The sequence below is a fragment of the Macaca mulatta genome, chromosome 15 (genome assembly GCF_049350105.2).
Source record: "Macaca mulatta isolate MMU2019108-1 chromosome 15, T2T-MMU8v2.0, whole genome shotgun sequence".
Classification (NCBI taxonomy): Eukaryota; Metazoa; Chordata; class Mammalia; order Primates; family Cercopithecidae; genus Macaca; species Macaca mulatta.
The window spans coordinates 85,955,324-85,977,105 of record NC_133420.1 but is presented as its reverse complement, the minus strand read 5'-3'; the positions used below and the strand labels follow the sequence as shown (position 1 = coordinate 85,977,105).

General features: G+C 34.2%; 1 protein-coding gene across 18 annotated transcripts in view; it reads right to left on the bottom strand.

The window, feature by feature from the left end:
- Positions 1–21,782, bottom strand: part of MPDZ (multiple PDZ domain crumbs cell polarity complex component) — a 175,141-nt gene that overhangs the window by 68,083 nt on the left and 85,276 nt on the right. For 13 of the 18 annotated variants that reach the window (XM_015117692.3, XM_015117694.3, XM_015117695.3 and 10 more), the window contains exons 14-21: positions 21,275–21,421; positions 20,251–20,415; positions 18,208–18,393; positions 16,849–17,058; positions 14,368–14,484; positions 11,503–11,670; positions 3,468–3,749; positions 3,086–3,209 (exon numbers count right to left, since the gene is read on the bottom strand). In XM_015117692.3, the coding sequence (XP_014973178.3) occupies positions 3,086–3,209; positions 3,468–3,749; positions 11,503–11,670; positions 14,368–14,484; positions 16,849–17,058; positions 18,208–18,393; positions 20,251–20,415; positions 21,275–21,421 (1,399 nt within the window). The remainder of the gene's footprint in view (positions 1–3,085; positions 3,210–3,467; positions 3,750–11,502; positions 11,671–14,367; positions 14,485–16,848; positions 17,059–18,207; positions 18,394–20,250; positions 20,416–21,274; positions 21,422–21,782) is intronic. The other 5 variants (XM_077966636.1, XM_077966642.1, XM_077966645.1 and 2 more) reach the window with 1 other exon arrangement.

The window sequence follows — 21,782 nt, the reverse complement described above, 5'->3', positions numbered from 1 at the left end:
GCCCAGCCAATTGTTTTACTTTCACTAAACAAATGACAGGGCTCTTTTACACTTTAATTTTAAAGTCAGGCTGTTGAGGGAGGTTTAAATGGATTTCTAGATGTGATAGAAAGGAAAGACAGTTCTGCCTTTCACTGTTTTCTTCCAATAACTTAATTAACCTAGTATATTTTTATATCAAAACTTAAAAACTAAGATGGAAGCAACTCAAGTGCCCATCGATAGATGAATGAATAAACAAAGTATAGTGTATACATACAATGGAATATTATTCAGCCTTAAAAAGGAAATTCTGACACATGTTACAACATAGATGAACCTAGAAGACATTATACCCAATCACATATGGACAGATACTGTATGATTCCACCTACATGAAGCATTTCGTCAAATTCATAGAAACAGAAAAATGAATGGTAGTTGACAGGGGACTGGTAGAGAGAGCAATGGGGAACAATTGTTTAATGGATACAGAATTTCAACTGGGGAACCCAAAAACGTTCTGGAGATGGATGGTGATGATGGCTGCACAATGACGTGAATGCACTTAATGCTACAGAAATGCACTCTTAAAAATGATGAAAATGGTCAATTTTATGCTATGTATATTTTACCATAATTTAAAAAAGCAATATATCTTGACATATTAGCAGAATAAATAAGAAAATCCATATAATTCCCCAAAAGATGAAGAAATGCTTTGACAAAATTCAACATTCTCACAATTAATTAAAAACTGGTAAGCAGGCCGGGTGGGGTGGCTCACGCCTGTAATCCTAGCACTTTGGGAAGCCGGGATGGGTGGGCTGCCTGAGCTCAGGAGTTCAAGACCAGCCTGGGCAACATGGTGAAACCCTATCTCTACTAAAATACAAAAAATCAGCCGGGCATGGTAGCAGAGGCCTGTAATCCCAGCTACTCAGGAGGCTGAGAGGGACAAGAATTGCTTGAACTCAGGAGATGGAAGTTGCAGTTAGCCAAGATCATGCCACTGTACTTCAGCCTGGGCAACAAAGTGAAACTCTCTCTCAAAAAAAATAAAATTGGTAAGCAATCCAAATAGTCAGGTTGCAAAATCTGATGTGCCCAAACCATGGCTCTTACAAGAGCCTCCTAACTGCTTCACCAACCTAAGCTCAATGTTCTTCTTAAAACACAAATCTGATCATGTCACTTTCATACCCTTAGCTCCCGCTGCCTACATGAAGCATAAGGCAGTACATGGCTGCAGCAGAAGTTCTGTGTCCTGCACACAAACCCATCCAGCAGCTGTCTCCCACTTATCATTCCTTTAGTTCCAACTCTGACTTTGCTGGTCATCATACCACACTTCATCCATATCGAACCAGTTTCAGTAATATTTAACATCTCTCTGCCTTACTTCTAAGTAGCTTTCAACTTTTTCAAATTCCTCAACTATGTGGTAAAAATCTCCTCTTTTTAGACCTAAATCATACATCTCCTCTTTTCTGAAACCATTCTAAAGTTCTCCACACTTGGAGAGCAGGGATTAGTTATTCCCTCTTTAAAGCCTTCAATGTTCTCTATAAGTATCTATCATAGCACGTACAATATTCTAACGCCTTTAGGATTTTAAATGTCAATTAGCTTACTCTCTTAAACCTGCATTAAGAACAGTAATAATATTATGGTGTCTATGCATAGTGGATAGAGAATTAAAATAAATGTTTGCTACTTCAGTAAATACACTAGAATAATAGTTCTCAAATAGGCTTTGTAAAATCTCTGCCTTATCAATTATTCAAGAAAAATGAGTTCTATGGCCAATTAAATGTGAAAAATGCTACATCTGATAATCTCTTAGTGATTCACAATGCACATGGAGTATAAAAGATATTGAGATGTAAAAAGAAACCTGTCTTCTTAAATTTATCTCATTCCAAACTTTTAAACTTGGAAGTCATTTATAACTCCTATTAACATCCTACAGAACTAATATTTTGAGTAATATGGCATCAGAAACACTAAATTAGCCGATAAAATAATTCTAGCATGGCTTAGATATCTGTCTCATAATCAATGAGTTATGGAAAGTTCTGCAGTTAAAGCTTTGTATCATCCTATTAAACATAATGTATATAAGAAATATTACAACAACATAAATATTATCTGCTACAATTCTTTGTTTAGCTGCTGTTGGTAGTACCCCGCCACCATCAAATGGAACAAAATCTTGGCAACCAAGGCTGAAATCCCACTCACCAAGTAAGCACTGCTGGATTCCTCTGCCAAATCTCAAAACAAGGAAACAAGACCCTGCCATAAAATGTCAATGTAATGGGTAGTGGTTGGTTACTTCACAGAAAGAAAAGGATCTCTGATACTGAATTAACCATAGAGTCTTGGGCTGCATTTGGACACTCAAAGCAACTCATCTACCACCCTATTTATCAAAAAAGACAGGGCTGAGTCACATGACTGTATAACTCAATGAGAGAACAAATATGCTCTGCCTCAACAGTTTTAGCTATTGTAATTAGGATATTTCTACAGAAAGTCTTCTTTGCCCAATTCAGAGGGTTTTGTGGTTAAAATAGGACACAAAAATCCTGCCACCTGGGAAGTCCTACTGAATAACTCACATTTACATTTTGGTGGTGGCACACCTGGTTGTCTTTTTAGTCTTTCTTTCAGCGAGTGAAAGAAATTAAATGCAAACTGACTTATACATCACTGGTTCATTCAAAGAAACTAATAATTTACTTTTCCAAAGAATTTAGAATTCCAAATTGCTGAGTTTTCATTTTCTAAGAATTCCTTTTCTGATTTGCTGTTTCATACACAAACAATTCATATATCTTTTACTGAATGTAAATGAGGCTTGTGAATACTCTGAAATAATTAAGACAATGAGGGATTTCTGCTCATACGAAGTAAACAAACCTGTAAACCATTTCAGAAAAAATAATGAGGACACAGAAAGAAAAACCATAAAAACTACAGGAAAATTTCTACCATCTGTTCTCTTATCTACAGCAAAAAAACATTGAAATTTACCATGTTCAATATTTCCCCTTGTCAAGGGGGTTAAGAAATAGGTATATGAGGAAAATGAGAAACTTACCTAGGCTAGAATTGCCTTTGGCTATATTAATAGTCCTTTCAAAAGATTCTTTAGATACATTTTGAAGCATGACACACTCAGCATTAGAGGCCAGGGAGCTCTGTTCAAGCAGGTACTCAGAGCCCTGTAAGAAAGAAAAAACAAGCCACAAGTCACATGGAAAGGGAAACTAGACTTTGGAGTGTGATTTCAACATCACGCACATTCTCTAATTGATTGTGCTTTATTCTGCAAGAACCTGCAACCAAAACAAGTTCATAGGTTGCTTTCTGAAAATCTTAGTGCCAAGAAGCACTCATTCCAAATGAAGAGAATGGCCAGAATAACCCTTCAACATTCCCTACCTCATCATAAAACACAAACCATATCTTTAAAATATTACCTTTCCAGCTGAATCGGGTAGCACAGAAGGAAGTTCTGCACTTGATATAACTTCACTTGGTAAATGAGATTCAGTCCACACTATTGTGTTTTCACATTCATATTGCTGTTCAATAGCATTTGCAGGTGTGTAGTCATTTACAGTAAAGCCAGAAGCAGACCCCATACTTATGTCTACCAAAGGTGTATTCTCATCCTGTCTTTGCAGGAGATTCTGGGTATATAGTTCCTCCAAAGACATATGCAGATCAAGTAGTGGATCACAAGAATTTTCAATAACATCCTGGTAGTTAAAAAACAAAACAAAAGAAAATGAAAAACGTGAACAGAATTACATCACTTCTTAATGAACAACTATTTAGTAAAATGTAAAACATAACATTTATTACTCAAAAAGCATTAACAAACACAATTCTTCACTTAGCAGGTTTTCTGCATATCTTTATTTTCATAAATGCTTTTAAATATATTTCCTGCAAGTCATACATCTTATGTTCTACTGCGTTATACTTGTACAAGATACTAAACATAAGATCATTTAGATATAATACTACATTATATTTACAAATAAAATTATTCAGAGTTTAAGTTACATAGAAGAGCAAGTAGCATACTTCCAAATCTCACTTAAAGTGTAGTTTGTTTCCCATCAGTCTGAAGTTCCTATTTATTATGAGATCAAGAACATAAAAAGTATGACATTGATTTGGACTCATAAGAGCCTCCCAGAGAAAATTATTTTGATAGGCATTTATAAGTATTTATGGAGAAGAATAGACAGCCTTACAATTCAAATTATCATAGGAAAAATTTGCATAAATACCCTGTAAGATATAACAGAAGGAACAGTAAAATGGGTTGTCATAAAATGTAGGCTCTAAATCCAGGGTCTGTTATTAACAATTTGTATATCACAGAACCTCTCTTGGCTTTATATTAGATAATTTCTACAATCCACTGAAACTCTAAAATTTTATAGTTCTATATAAATGTGTGTATCTACTTACAACAGATATATTGTATCACTTATGTGCTCTGGGAAAGCAGTCGCTTCACAAACTGCTGTTGAATAAACATATCAGTTTTCCCTTCAATTCTTTCATTGATAATTTTAATGTATAAAAGTAGCATATGAACATACTATTGCATAAAGGATTCAAGATACAGACATATATTGTGTATGCATATAGAATACAATACGAAGAGTCTTTGCTATGGCTTCTACTTCCATTCCCTTCCCCAATAAAAATGGCTGGCATCAGTTAGGTGTTTATCCATCAAATTTTTAATGCATTTGCATAATATATACATATAAGTACACATGCACACACTCACACATACAAGCAGATATACATATATTTTTAAAACTAAACACAGCCATACAATAAATAGCATTGTTTTTTTTTTTTTTTTTTAATTTATTTATTATTATTATACTTTAAGTTGTAGGGTACATGTGCATAACGTGCAGGTTTGTTACATATGTATACTTGTGCCATGTTGCTGTGCTGCACCCATCAACTCGTCATTTACATCAGGTATAACTCCCAGTGCAATCCCTCCCCCCTCCCCCCTCCCCATGATAGGCCCCGGTGTGTGATGTTCCCCTTCCTGAGTCCGAGTGATCTCATTGTTCAGTTCCCACCTATGAGTGAGAACATGCGGTGTTTGGTTTTCTGTTCTTGTGATAGTTTGCTAAGAATGATGGATTCCAGCTGCATCCAAGTCCCTACAAAGGACTCAAACTCATCCTTTTTTATGGCTGCATAGTATTCCATGGTGTATATGTGCCACATTTTCTTAATCCAGTCTGTCACTGATGGACATTTGGGTTGATTCCAAGTCTTTGCTATTGTGAATAGTGCTGCAATAAACATACGTGTGCATGTGTCTTTATAGCAGCATAATTTATAATCCTTTGGGTATATACCCAGTAATGGGATGGCTGGGTCATATGGTACATCTAGTTCTAGATCCTTGAGGAATCGCCATACTGTTTTCCATAATGGTTGAACTAGTTTACAATCCCACCAACAGTGTAAAAGTGTTCCTATTTCTCCACATCCTCTCCAGCACCTGTTGTTTCCTGACTTTTTAATGATCGCCATTCTGAGATACCATCTCACACCAGTTTAAATAGCATTGTTTTTCTGCAGTATCTTTTCATCTTGATGTGAGAAATTTCCATGTCAATTTAAAAACAAGTCAACTTCAATCTTCTTATGGCTGTAAGTTATTCCTAAGTATGAAAGACAGTGGTGTGTCGACTCTGAAGCCAGGATGCCTGAGTTCAATTCCTGGCTCAACACTAATTAAATGCTAGAGCTTTGACAAGTTACTTAAACACTATGCCTTGACTCTCTCATCTACTAATTGGGGAAATCAACAGAAACTAATACAGGACTGTTGGGAGGACAGAGAGTATTAATCTCCACAAAGTACTAGAAACAGGCCTGACTTAACAGAAAATGTGCAATAATTTTTAGCTACTGCTGTTATTTATACTCTACATCTTTGTCCATATGTGTGAAGATATATTCACTATGAATCACTAGAATTGCAATGGCTGGTCAAATGATATGCACACTTAAAATGTCGGTACGTGTTTTTAGTAGAGACGGGGTTCCACCGTGATGGTCTCGATCTCCTCACTCGTGATCTGCCTGCCTCGGCCTCCCAAAGCATTGGGATTACAGGCGTGAGCCACTAAAAATACAAAAAAATTAGCCAGGTGTGGTGGCTGGTGTCTGTACTACCAGCTACTCAGGAGGCTGAGGCAGGAGTATGGCGTGAATCCAGGAGGCGGAGCTTGCAGTGAGCCCAGATTGCGCCACTGCACTCCAGCCTGGGTGACAGAGCGAGTCTACATCTCAAAAAAAAAAAAAAAAAAAAAAAAAAAGTTGATATGTACTGCTAACTTGTCTTCCAGTTTTCTCTCACAAAAGGACAATATGGGAATACCTGCTAATGAATCTTGCCAGCCCTAGATTAGTTTGGCAATCTGATTTGTAAGAAATATATTCATTAGTGTTTTATTATGTGTGTTCCTGACAATTATCAAAGATAAGCCACTTGTATTTCTTCTGTTAACAATCTCTTCAAATTCTTTATCCAATTTTTCTCAGAGTTTAAATTATATACAGAAGCAAATACCTCATAATTTCAAATTTCACTTAAAATGCAATTTAGTTCTAATCACTTTGAAGTTCCTATTTATGAAGAGATCAAGAGCACAAAAACTATGTTATTAATTGATCTGGATTCACAGGAGCTTCCAAGAGAAAACTATCTTAATAGGCATTTACAGGTATGTATGGTGAAGAACATTCTTCTCGTCATTGGCATGGTCTGAGTATAAAGTCTTTGTGATATACACTGCAAATATTCTTCCAGTCTGTCACTTGTCTTTTAGTTTTTATAGGTACTATTTTGTCATGCAGAAGTTAAATTATCTCTGCAACCAAATTTGTCATTTTTTTATGCTTCTGGGTTTTATATATTACTTAATAAGTCCTTTCACACAAAGTAAATGAAATGCTTTCTAGTATTTTTCTTCTTTTATAAATGCTTTGTTTTACATTTTAACCATCTAGATTTATTTCAGGGAATGGGGTGAGATATGGGTCTGTCATTTTTTTTTAAAGGGGTAATTAATTGCTCCAACACAATTTATGACACTCCTCTCCTTGAATGCAACTTATTATCTCTCTAGAATTATCAGATATTCCTAGCACAAAGAATTGAGGCAAGTGGAAATATTATATAAGCAATCAACATCTGTAGTATCCTCAGAAACAAATGATAGGAAGGTATCATCCTCCACACTCCCAGAATCTAAACAATAACCTATTGGCTCCCTCACCCAATTTTGATAATTTTATTCTTAGGAAAAACAATAATGTACTTACTACAGAATTGGTTAGCTTCTATATTACTAAATTAATTATAATAATTAGTAAATCATCTCCCCCATGCCTCAAAGATAGCAATCAAAATTGCTTTTCATTAGAAAAAGAGGTCAAGTCACCCTTGTTAGCTGGGGTGTACTGTAAATGGTATAACAGTCCCATGAATAATTCATGAAGGAGTTAACACAGACATGTAGAAAAGAAAGAGCTAATCAACACAGTAGACAACATACACCCACTTCAGAAACGTTTCTGGTTGCTCAACAACCAACTCAGTTTTATTTTTAAAAGTCTTATGGATCTAAAAGAAAAACAGTTCTTCCCTCATAAGAGGTACAAAAATAACCACAATTTCCCAGTGCAACTTGATATCTAAAGTGAAGTATTTCAAAAGTCTATATTAATATGTGACTTCGCTTGATATATTCTTGTCCTCACTACAAAATTAGAAAAAGGTTAAATTAAAATGTCAAATGTACTTTTTTAAAGTTCTATTTCTTAAGTGCAATGCATAAATTAAAGTTAGACTTGCGCATATTATTTACCCAGATAATATATTTACAAAAACTAACTAAATACACGAGCATTCAATAGCCATAACCTGCTTTTCTTCAATAAGCAGTCTACCAGAGAATTCTTATTATACTTTTAAAAAATATATTGCAACCACAGCTGCTCCAACTGTCCTTCTCCAACTCTTTCTGAGATAAAGTACACTTCCTTTATTGTTTTGACACTGATCCTACTAAGGAAAAAGGCAACATCCTTTAAACCTTTGAGAGTCTGCAATTTTGTCACTAAGACTCTCACAGTCACTCTCATCATTTTAATTAGAGTGATTTAGTTTTTTATTCTAACCCCATCTGCAAAAAGAACAATTAAGAAATAGTATCAACATTCTAAACATGGATGTGAAGGCAATAATATTTTATGCCAGACAATGACTCTAAGAATTTGTAAGAATGTTCAGACTACTAAAAAAAATCATTAAATCTGTTAGTTGAGCTGACGTACAAGGTGCAAAAGGGTTCCTATCTTGATAAACATCAAGTTCAATCTGCCTTAGAATAAAAAGTATTTCCTGGCAGAACCGACATTCAAGAATGAAGGATGGACACCATGTTGGTAACAATATTGTCACTGGACAGAGTGAGAGTATGGGTGTACACCGGAGGGTAGGGTGTAAAGGTGTGAATAAGCAGTAGAAGGGGAAACTTCAATAGATATTAAATCTGTATCCGTTGTATTTTTAAAGCAAAACAGAAAAAAAAAATGTTCTAAAAACCACGTTAAGATTTTAAACAAAAGTCTGCAAATTTATAAAACAATTATTTCTGCATTTTGTCATATCTTTGGAGGTAACAAGGGAAAAGGAGTAAAATGATTAACCAAAGAAATAAAACTTAAAATAATAAGAAAGGAAAAACATGGCTAGAGCCATGTTGCTTTTAAAATCCATACTTCAATGACCTGCCTCTATTAAGCCAAATGCCATAGAGGCAGGTATATTTTTCAGGTTCTTGAGTAACAGCTATTTCCCATAAATCTTTACATGGTAACTAATCAAATTAAACAAACACATACTCTTTAAAAAAAAGTAAAGCAAAATGGACCCCCAAATTAGATAATTTTGTGAGGAAGAGCCCCAATGTATGGCTGCAGCCCTTTAGTGTTTAGGCTGCCCTGAAGAGCGAGGCCTCCCTCTATGAAGAGTTTGTGCTGCAGGTGATTAGCACTGATCACTTCTGGTAGTATACCTGACGAAGGCCAAAAGACCATTCATCAAGGGGAAGAGACAGGTAAAATTATTTGTTCATTTCCAGTTGCCATTTAAGGCTCCAAGATTATCACATATTTAGCAAAGTCAAAAATCTAAGGAACCGCTGAGATCCTCACACTCTATTTTATCCTTTCAAATCAGGATAGAGGCATCTTTGTTTTTCTTAAAAATCATATACTATATGGTATTACTTTATAATTAAAAAGCCTTTAAGTAAGCTCACTTTTAAGAAAAATAGTCAATTGTAAATTCCATAACAAATCACCATTGGGTGTTTTTAATATAAATTTATTGCAAAGAAACAAGGAAAGACACATTATATACTTATTTTATTTACATGAACATTTTTAGTAAAAGTCTAGGTATTAGAAAGTTGTCCCCAAAAATATAAAATGTTGCAGAGATTTTACCATGATGTAGGAACAGTCCCACATTCTAAGAAAACTAAGAGCACACAGGAGTTTCACAATGTGTTTTAAAACACCCTCATTAATGTCTTCTTTGTTGTTTTGTAGTTTAAGTATTTCAGTTGATAAACCAGCTTGCCAAAATTTGCTTCAACAAAAGAGTAAACTGCTTGGGGAAAAAAAAAAAATAAATAAAAAAGGAGGCAAACAGACTTCAGTAAGCCAATATGTTGTGCTGCATACAGCCAGCATTTGCCCTGTAAAATATATGCTTCTCAGTATGCAGATTGTGTAATCCCTTTAAGTAACAATTACTAAGTTAAACAATGCAATCTGTCCACTGGCAAGAAGACGTGTGCTATGCTGTGGATTAGGAGATTCCATCAGGAGATGAACTCAGCTTCCAGCCCTGAGGCTAGTAAAGACTGAACACATTCCAAAACACATTCCAGACAGGACACAGCCAGACAGACAGTCTCAGGTGTGGTGAGAGAGGAGCATCTGCTCCACTCAAGATTATACCTTGCAAACCAATTCAAGGAGATTGCCCAGCATCACTTGCAAGGGTAACAGGTGCACCTTGAACATAAAAGAAAATGCTTTGAAAATGTTCTGGCTAAAAAACCTGTTAATCAGGAAAAGAGGAAAACAGTGCTAGACCTATGGAAATTCTACTTTCCAACTTATTCATAAATACCCTTCCCACTGACTTCAATTTATGCAGAAAATACATACTTCATATATTAAAAAACATTGTCCAGTCTTTTCAACTTAATTTTAAATGTATGTTTATCGTATATTTCTGACATAGAAAAATAAAGAAAATATATTCATATATGAACTGTTTGCCATGATTTAACATATATAAACATTCTGCCATATTTTCATCAATCTTTCTTCATAATATGCTATAATGTATTAGACACATAGCTAAATTCCCATACTTCCTTTTTTCTCCAAGGATAACTTCTTTTTTGAAGTTGAGAAGTATCCTGCCAACACATTTTTAGATTTTACTATACATATGTACACAGATATTCATAAAAAATATATGTTGAATTGCTTTGCATATCAATTTCCAAAAAAACAACTGCAAAAAATCAAAAGAAAAATGAGCAACCCAATACAAAATGGCCGTAAGATATGAAGAGATCTTTGATTAAAAGTGAAAAACAAATGGCCAATATTATGAAAAAATATTCATTCTCATTAGTAATCAGGAAATCCACATTAAAATGGCAAGATACCATTTCATACCCAAAATACTGGAAACATTTTAAAGCATTACTTATTCAACATCATAGAGTATGTCAACAATAAAATTAATATAGTTGGGGCATTTATGCCAATAATCTATTTCTAAAATATGAACGGCACAGATATGTCAAATAGTGACTAAACTCTCCATTCATATCCAGTGACATAAACATAATTTACCATTCACTGTGTTTTTTTATGTACAGTATTCTTTGGCATCATTTTGTATGAAAACATATGATAGCATTAAGTTTAACTTAGCTAGTAAATGTTAAATTAATGCAAGAAATATTTTACTATTCAACTCTGCATAGAAGTCAGTTTTAAAACCATTAAGAAAATAAAGTTATTCTTGTAATTTTTCCAAAGTAGACACTGCTAAAAACACAACTTGAGAAATATATGATGTTAAATTTTTCTTTCTGACATGCAAACCCTAATCAAAGTTTTGAGTCTCTGCGTCTATCATTCTCAGACACTAAATTTAAATAGTTTCTAGTAATCTGAAAGCTACCCGACCAACACTGGCTAAATGAAATTGTACTTTAATCCAATAATGAGTCCACAACTGGAGAAACATAATGTCTCCAATATGTTATTCCCACAACTCCCCATAAGGACGGACCTCTGGAAAATTATACACAAGACTTTCCTATAAAAGAAAAATGGGTATTTCCTTTGTACCTTAGGAGAAGACGATGGAAGGGAAGAACCATAGTTCAGGCCATCACCACAAGAACTGCCATGAAGAGATAAAATAGAGGTTTGAGTAGAGTAGATGCTGTCATTATCAGGAGAGTATTGAGACTCGAATGTGGATTCATCTACTAAGTCAGCATCATTTGTGTCCACCTAGAAATAAAACAATAATGTTAGCTGGGAATTCTGTTATATTACATATATGACAAACTCCACTTGAGACTAAACGGCAAACTGGTAACATTCTTTTATCTATTATATTTTCTGTATGCCCTCTTCACCCTCAACAGAGACTGCTAATGCAGCAGAAAAAGGATAAATAGCCCACCTGCAGTAGAAAGTGCTGGCATACAAAGTTATTTTATTTCATCAATAAAAGGGCTAAAGGCAACAATTAACAAAGGGCCTGGATCAAGTCTAAGTTTAAACAGTTCCATAGTTAAGTAAAATATTTACTTTCTTCCAGTTCCCACGCCCAACTCTTATAATTTTATAATAAAATTATGTCATAATTTTTCCTAGTCAACTAAAATAAACTGTTATTCAACGAGGCAGCTAGGCAATTATATATTTGTAAGCCACACTAAAACTATATATTTTGTTTAAATTATCTTGAACTAGATTTTAAAACCATTCAAGTTGCAGAAACCAAAAAGAAAATCTGTGATTTCATGCTAAAATTATACTAACAAACAAGGGGCCTAATTATGATCTGGTTATGGTGAAGCTTTAAGTTATAAACTTGTTAGAAAATGCATAAAGAGTGAGATAGAGAATTTCACTACATATGCTCTAATAATCCTATTGCTGTCTTCTGTCACAGAGTCAAGATTAATATTTAAATCAAGATGAGCTTGAAGTTCTTTTTGCAATTCACTCAAAGTCATACCTCAGAATAGGCAGAACTGACATATATACTACCTTTCTCTGATATTACCAGCATTTTCTGTCTATCTTGGCAAAATTCCATATGTTCTATTTTTTTTTCTTTTTTTTTTTTTTTTTGTAATTTCAACGTATTGTTTAGCCAGGAGAAGTTAGAAGAATTGTAGCATTGTATCAGGTCACGTTCTTACAAAAAAACTATTAAAAATACCTGTGGGCCATTTTGAAATGATTTTCTCTTCAAATATATTTCATAGGCCTAATAATTTAAATACATGTTCAAATTCACTAATGAGTCACTATGTGGAGGTTGACCCTTACAAATATACATAACATACAACAATCTAGATAGATGGTATTAACTAAGCCTTGTGTCATAGATTACAATACATATTTAAGTAACATTAATGAGAGAATACCTCAATATAATTTGTATGTATACTGCTGGTATCTTAGGATCTTAGGAGAGACATTAACAATCAATTCATTTATTTACCGTAGAGATAAAACACTAAGAGTCAAAGAAGTTGAGTGACCAGTCCAAGATTACTTAGCTGGCTAGGGAGAAGACCCAGGATGCATACTACCATTATAAGATGCCAAGCTCACATAAAAGTGGAACTAATCTGCCTTTTGATTGGTATCCATTTAAGGAGGTTCAAGGAAGCCATGTAAACTCCAGAGAATATTACTTCATCGGTACTTTAGAAACAATCATATATAGTATTTGTATCCTGCGACATTTCAAAAAGTATTTGCTATGGCTGGGTATTATTTAACACCACAGTACCTTACGTAATTTGTTGTATATACTAAGCTCTCTAGTTTTGAAGTGCTAACATAATACTCCCGGAGAGCAGGGCCATACGTTACCTGGTATGTTAAGTATTCCAGTGTGAAATTGTTGCATTTATTATAACACATACAAAAACTTCTCAAATAGCTATTTCAAGAGCTTGCAATTTAAAAATATTAACGAAAGGAATCGTCTCCCCCAAAATTAGAATCAGCAAAATGTATATATAGTCAAAGAAATAATTCACTCTTTTAAAGCAAGATGTGTGCAGTTATAAACACATAATGAAGAATTTAACAGGTTTTAAACCTTTCTCCAGTCTAATGAAACTAAAACAAGTATTTAAAAAACAAGTATATTCCTTTTTAGCAACAGTGCACAATGTCTGCCCCATAAAAAAAACGTTGAGTAAGGAACCTAGCTCTAATAGTAGGGGTAATGTGAATAGGATGTACAATTTGTTGTATTTATATTGAGTAAATGTCATATGTATATTTATGCTTGGTATTTAGCTTTATCCTTTAGTTATTAATATAGCATTGTACCCTCTACCAGAAAAAAAAGTTTCTTAAGGGCAGAGTGGCTCCAAATACTTTTATTCCAATGGATACTATTTTAAACATCAAAAAGAAATGAAATTTTAATTTATAATTTTTCTGGCAAATCAGTATATTTACATATATGTATATATAGAAAACATGAGGTTTACCTTTCCTTAAAACTGTGGTGTTCTTAATAACTGAACCAATTCATATGATTTTCAGACTATAAATATCTAATGGAAAAAAGATACCGATTACCTCATTAAATAGAGCCAAAACAGTGCTTTGTGACTGAATATTGAACACAGTTAAAGAATGCCTAGAGATATCTAAGCGTGAAATTGGAGCAAACAAAAGCTCCACCAACTTTAGGTATGGCACAAAGACTGACTCTACACACTGCTACAATGCAATGTTAATTAAATTTTCCTCACAAATGTTTTTCATATTTACTGTGGTTTTTCTTCCCATATTCAACTATGAGAACTAAGTTGGAGAAAACATGTTTATCTTTCCAAAATATAATAATGAACAAAGAATATAGTAGATTTCTTCAGAATATTTTGAAAGGCAAAGTAAGACACATCAGGTTTCTGAAAGAAAGCTTGGTAAGTCATAGCCACTAACCAGAGCCAAGTCAGCCCTAAAGAGGGGTTTGTCAGCGAGCCCTTCTTCCTCACAGGAGTGTGGTGGGTAGAGAAAGGAATCCTCCTTAGCAGAAACATAACCTTCTTCTGGTGAAAGCTGTGGGGAAAATGGTATTCAAGGAAAAGAGAGAGAACAGCAAAGAAGAAAGAAAATGGAAAAGAAAGGTAAAGGCAGGAAAAGTGAGGGGGGGAAGAGAAAGAAATTGGAAAGTTTTCAAATGATATGACTTCAACATAGAATGTAAGTATAAAATCTGATATTCATATTTAACATTCATTTGATAAGATACAATGAGGATTATTTACTCTAATATAAAAATCACCTGTTGGATGAGAATCCCTTTCTACTAATTTTTCATTCTTCTTGTAAGATTATTTTTTAAATGAATGAATTTTAATATTCTAATAATCTTCTGGTTCTTTTTATCTGCAAAATATTCTGGCCAAACAATGACTTCCTAATATAGAAATGAAGCAACTTTTAGGTATTAAGAAATAAAAGAAGTTGCAGAAAAACAAATATTAAAAAGAAATATCAACTTCAGTCATCCCCCTACAAGAATATTATTTTAAAGAATTCAATTTACTTGAAAAGGAATGTTAGTGAACTCTACAGTGAACTCAATTTAGCATGGCTTATAAAACAAAACAAAACAAAAACCAAATCTCTACATGTCCACAGTCTGCTTAACTTGCAGTTTAGAGAGATTATGTTCCAAACTTGGTCACACTGACAGAAAAGCTACCACATTTATTCCACTCTCAGATGAAATGGGCTAAAATATTTAGATAATCAACCTGCCTACATCACCTGGTATCAGTAAAACATACAGAAGAAGCATTATAGGGGAAAAAACCGTTTTTCTTCTCTGCCCATATATGTGAGCTTAACATATATTAAGCCTCTATCATATTTTGCAATGTGTACTGAATTTAAAATATCAAATACTGTCATAAAAGAAATTTATTTTGGAACTATACAGAAAAAAAAAAGACTGCTTCTGAATAACTGGTATGGTTTCACCTTAAGGACAGTAAAAATAAAAGGTATATTGAGTCATATTTGCCATTTCTCTATGTCCAACAGAAAGACCAGAACCAAATTTATAATCCAATCTCAAAAATACATAGAGTCCCTGATAGCCTATCTTTATTCTTACATTCCCGTCCATAGTGCTCTTTTGTCATGATTTTTACAAGCCTGGTTCGATTTCAGATTGGATTACCATATTCTTCAATCATCTTGCCCTCCTTCTCTTTCTTTTTTCATAAATACATTTTAATAGGCTACTGAAATCATTTGTGAACTAAAAAGTGGTGCATAAAACTTTAACTGACACTTAAAATACATTGACAAAGCTTACTGTTTTAACAAATTCTTTCACAAAAATCAACAAACTCATATTGCTACTTATGAAACTATATTTATGTGTTTGCATTTTCTTAAGAAAATGTGTATCTGCTTTTTCACTTCAAACTATATTCACGTACTGGAAAACAACCCACAAATATTGAGAACATCTCTAATATTTAACTGCAATACAATAAGTGCATCTAATACAATATACTGCTTTATGTAGCACAGATTCATAAAGTTGTTTCTATTATTACAGTAATTTATGATTTGGGAGCTATTCCCTGCCAGGAGAGCCACAAACTGATGAACCCATTTTGGAAAGTTTAATTTCCTGCTCTGCAGTAATTAGACAGCAAATGTGTTGAAGTCAACTGAATTTAGCAACTTGAAGTCACTCTGACAGAGATTCTACTTTATTCCACTGTGATTAAAGATTTTGTTGTTAATGCTATTAATTTTTCTAATACCCCACTACATTGGTATAGATATTGTAAGCCATATTCCTTTTAACATATTTGATTTTGCATTCATCATGACCTTATTATCAAATATAAAATGTCAAGGCTGGGCACGGTGGCTCACGCCTGTATTCCTAGCACTTCAGGAGGCTGAGTGGGGGGGCAGGGGGGGATCACTGGAGGTCAGGAGTTTGAGACCAGCCCGGCCAACTTGGTGAAACTCTTGTCTCCACTAAAAATACAAAAATTAGCCAGCCATGGTTGTTGTGTCCCAGCAACTCAGGAGGCTGCAGCAGGAGAGTCGCTTGAACCTAGGAGGTGAAGATTGCTGTGAACCGAGATTTCGCCACTGCACTCCAGCCTGGGCAACAGAGCAAGACTCCATCAATCAATCAGTCAATCAGTCAATGTCAAAAGTGAACCAAAGACCAATAAGTTAGAAGTTTATTTGTAAACTTCCTGGCTATTTTCTTTCTTTCTTTTTAAAAATATTACTCAAAATTAAATCTTTATACCCATGGAGCTAGTAATCACGTTGATGAAAAGTACTAAAAGTCATGATTCAGTCATGAGAACACCTAAAGCTAAAAGTAGACCTATGAACCATTTTGCTTATAAAAGGAAGCAATAAAATCTGAATTCTTACGGGTAAAGGCTTAGCAACTCCTATTCTCACAGTTCCTGATGGTGCTCCCTTCAGTGCTTCTACAGCTTCCTCAAGACTGCTATTTTCCAAGTTAACATCATTTACAAACATGAGTCGGTCACCAGGAAGAAGTCGTCCATCCTTTTCAGCAACGCCGCCAGGCACCAAAGAACGAATTATAATCACAGTGCTTGCTGGATCAATTGGATCCTGACAGAAGGCAATAAAGAAAGAGGAGTCAGCTCATTTTACAAAGAAAATTCTTCTACAGGTCGTCCACTCTAAATTGTAAGGAATGAGTAATTGTTTCAAGTGTGTTTAAAAATTTTCATGCCAAAAAAATTTCATACAAAATTTCTAATTAATTATTTAGACAAAGATTATCTCCATTTTAGAGGGTTTAGGAAGAAGTCACCTTAAACAATGGCACTCTCACTTCCTAATATTCCTGAGTAGACCTCTTAAATTGTACAGATAACTTTAAAATTATAATTTTAACTTTGATAAGTTATCAAATTTTGTAACTATTATTGGAGGCCAGATGTTGGGTATACTAATTATTAACAAAAGCCCTTGTTAAACAGGGTGTTACTATATGGAACATCAACTCACTACTAGAATATAAGTGCACTGAAGGTAGGACACATTGTTTTGAAATGAAAGAACAGAGAGAGAGAGGCCATAAAGTACGTGGTACTGAAGTATTTTCAGACACACAGCAACCTTAATGTTTTAACAAGGCTCTAGAGTCAGGCCCTATGAACACAGCTTCCTGGAGTCATCTACGGTGGCTTTCTGATCCAGGGTAAGGAGCAACAGCTGCACTCCATCAGACAGGCTAACCATCTCCTTGCTTAGCCAAGAATGCAATGCAGACAGGGACACAAGGCCAACTTGACCAACTTAAGTATATTCATAAATTTTGTCAAATGATTGGAACAGCAGAAATATTAATTGGCATATCAGATTATACATTAGCATTCATGTTATAGACAAAAGAAATATCTACTTCTTTATGACTTATCATTAAAATATGAGTCACCAAATAAGTGCATGGAAGTAAAAATAATATAAACACTCCTCAAATAACAAAAAAAAAACCCACTATGATATTCCTAAAATGTGTATTCCAATTCTCAAGAGGTGAAATAAAAATAGCTCAATGAACTCAATATTAAAAGAAATCCTTTATGACAATCAATGAATCATATAAATCACTATTGTGAAAGACTGACTGGAAAAAAGAAATTGTCTTTGATGGCTGTAAACTATCATCATCTGCTTTTTCTCTGATAGCAACAATATGCCTTTAGTATACAGCATCTTTAAAAAAAATTGTTAAAAGCAGTATATACTTACCTGATAATCTAAAATGCTAAAACCAAGTCCTTTGCTCCCTTTCTCCAGCTCTATGTGCTGAATGCCAGCCTCCCACATGGCCAAAGGTGCTTGAACCTCCTCTGTACTCTGATCCGCATCAGTCATCGCCAGCACTGGATCCTCTGTCTCTGATGACCCGATGAACTCACCTAGATCTACATGAGGCTGGATAACATCAGACAGCTCTTATTTCAGAGGCATTACATTTGCTGACACACATACCAGCACTACAAGAAAAGGGGTATTCCCAGCGCCTGTCCAGAACAAAACATCCTCAAACAAGAGTAGCAACAGCTTTTCATGAAACCTTTAGGAATTAAGGTACTAATTATTGAAAGCTGTTAAAAAGGAAGAAATACCTAAGTTTTAACAAACATTAAAAATATATGATTCAATGGTTTACGAAAATATGCAATGTTACATCTCGACAGCACGACTGTGGGTGACTGTCACTTCCTTCGTCAGTGTTTCAATCATCTCTACAGTCAGAAAAAAATGTAAACCCATTTTGATATTAAATAAAAGGAATTCTTAAGATAATTAAAAACAAGAGAAAATGGATATATACAAAAGTTATATACTCTATGCAAATAAGAGTTCTAAAATGCTGTGACTTGTGCATATGGTTATTTCATTAACAAATTAACATACACAGTGGCAAAACATAAGATTTGAAACCAGATTTGCCCCAGCTTGAAGCAGCTTGAATATTTAAAATCTGAGTTACATTGAGCAATGTTCATAACCTGGGCCCCAGAGTTACCCATCTCATAGAATTTTCTGAGGACTAAATGAAGTAACATTTATAAAGCATCTGACAGAAATAGGGATTCAAAATGTTAGCTTCTTTCAGTAAAAATAAATTAAAGAATATAGGTTAATTCAAACTTTGTTCATCTATACGAACATAACTTAAAGATGTGTTTATGAGGATGAAATTCTAGTTTGTACAGTATCTTTGCTTCTAATCAATTATTGCACAGCCTAGGACCACAAATGCAAATGATGCCTATCTGCTTTATTGTAATAACCCCATTATACACATAAAAACATGGATGGATATATATAGGGTGCTAGACTTTGAGTGCTATAAAATTTGGAATTATGTTTCTTGTTCTACCCTACTCTAATCACCCATATGAATATTAAACTATGCATTTTATTCTTCCAATTTTTCAAAATTATTCCATTGTACTGATTCATTCAATATAATATAAATCAAATCCTAACATCATCTCTCAATATACCTTAAAGGAGATTTGATTAGACCACAAATTATGCAAAGTCCAAATTCTAACTTTAGGTATGTATTGTGTATCCTCAGAAAAGCTGATTAGCTCCATTTCTTGACATCATGATATCAATGAATGAAAAATAATAAACAAACAGGAAAATGTGACTTCCTGAATGTCACAGAGAATTATCTGACATGTAGCATTATGGACTCAAATTTACGGTATTTTAAAAGGACAGTATGTAAACAAGTAAGACCTATCCACACAGAAATGCTGTGTCCATCCATATTTTAGCCATTCACTAAGTGGTAACTGTGTGCCAGGCAGAGTTGAATAGGTTATTCAAAAATATTTTTTAAAACTTATGTACTATGTACACACTATTTATATACTTCAGTTTTCTCTTCTGCAAATGGAGATGAATATGAGCATCTACTTCATAGAAATACTGCAAGTAAATTAAACAAGTATGTAGTGTGCATTAATATCTAACATGATTACATAATCTTATTTAACCTTCAGGGCAACTTTTTGAGACAGGCATCATGACTGACATTTTACCAAGGAGAAAACTGAGGTTCAGAAAGATGAAGTGATTTACCCAATTTCCCACAGCTAGTGTCAAGTCTGATTCAAACCCAGATTTGTCTGACTTTAAATTCTATACTCCAAGCCATGGGCTATGTGAGTAAATCAAATACCTAATTAAAAAATGCTTAAAATTTTTTAAGTCATTTAGCCTTTCCATTATATATGTAGGTTAACCTCATGTATGCAAATCTGATACCTTTTCTGTTAGCTCAATATCACATAAGTCCAGGCTATCCAATTCTGATTGGGTGGTGGGTGGCACAGTTCGACGACAGCACACCATTGTCACTTCTATAGGCAATTCTTTTAAGATATTCACCACGTCTTGGTGATTTTCCCCAAGTAAAGTTATGCCATTTACCTGTGAAAAAAGATATATTGTCCAAGAAACAACACTTCATAATATGAACATTCTTTTGAACACCTTTTTTATTAAATATAAATTTTACTATAGTCATTACCATAGTTTACTGTGCTCAGAACTATAGTGAGACCTGTGGAAATACCATCTAAATTTATGTGCAAGTTTAGAGTATTGTTGGAATTAGAGCTTCTAAAGCACTCAAAGAAAAACCACTAGCTTTCATTCATGTTTGATCTGCCAGTGTAGTGGTCTGGGAAAAAAAGACAATAAAAATACTTCCAAAGAATGAAAGGGACAAGGAGAAGAATATTATAAAACGTTGACATTTTATGTAATTATAAAGTAAAAAAAAATTGGACAATGACATATATTGTATGCTAGTGTGTTTTGAAAAGTGAGGGAGAATAATATATTCAAACTTTCTTATTTATGCATTAAAAATACTGGCAGATTACAAAGAAGCAAATATGTTAGTAGTTACCTAATGAAGGGTGATGAGAACTGGATGAATGGGGACAGGAAGGAGACTCTTGGAAACATCCTTTATCTTTGTATTCTCTGTGATTTTAAACACGTGAATGTATTACTTATTCTAAAAATTAAATAAATGTTAAACAATTTTCAGACTGTTTTTATAGTTTTCTGAACCTAAATAAAAAATGGCGTGGAATTAGGTCTAAAGCTAAATGTACACACAGATACAAAATTTCTGCTTTGGGTTGTTTTCATCTGTAGATTTTTCTCAAGTCCCCTTTGGAGGGGAAATTTAAAATGAGAATTTATTCACCACATTAAGCCTCCTGCAACCTTTTCCACGTCTCGTTTAAGGAGGAGAAGGAACAGCATAGCTCCTTACTTCCAATAGCTCGTCTCCACTGAAAAGCTTCCCGCTGTGTCCAACAGGACCCTCTGGCAGAACAGATCGGATAAAATGATGTCCCACTGTTGCTTCCAGGCTTATCCCCAATCCACTGTTCTCACTAAACTTGCTCACATGGGCCACCTGAAAAGAAAAAAAAGAAACCATCACAATTTTTATATTCTTTCTTTTTATTTCTACTCATGCACACATTTTACGTTTTATGTTTACCTAAAAGTGGTCATCTTTCTCACAAAGCTTCAAAAACCATATGGTAAAAAACTGCAAAGCTTTGGGGCTTTTCCTTTGAAGGAGTACTGGTGTCTTTTGATTTCATGAACTAACAAACTGAACAGAAGCAGTGAGCTGCAAGCACCCATTACATAGGTCTCATTTGCTTCTCATAAATAGGTACAATTTTTCTCCTTGTTTCCCAAGTAGAAAAACGAGGTTCAGAAAAGTTACCATGACCAGAGTTGCACAGCTAGAAAAGGGTTTGAATCTA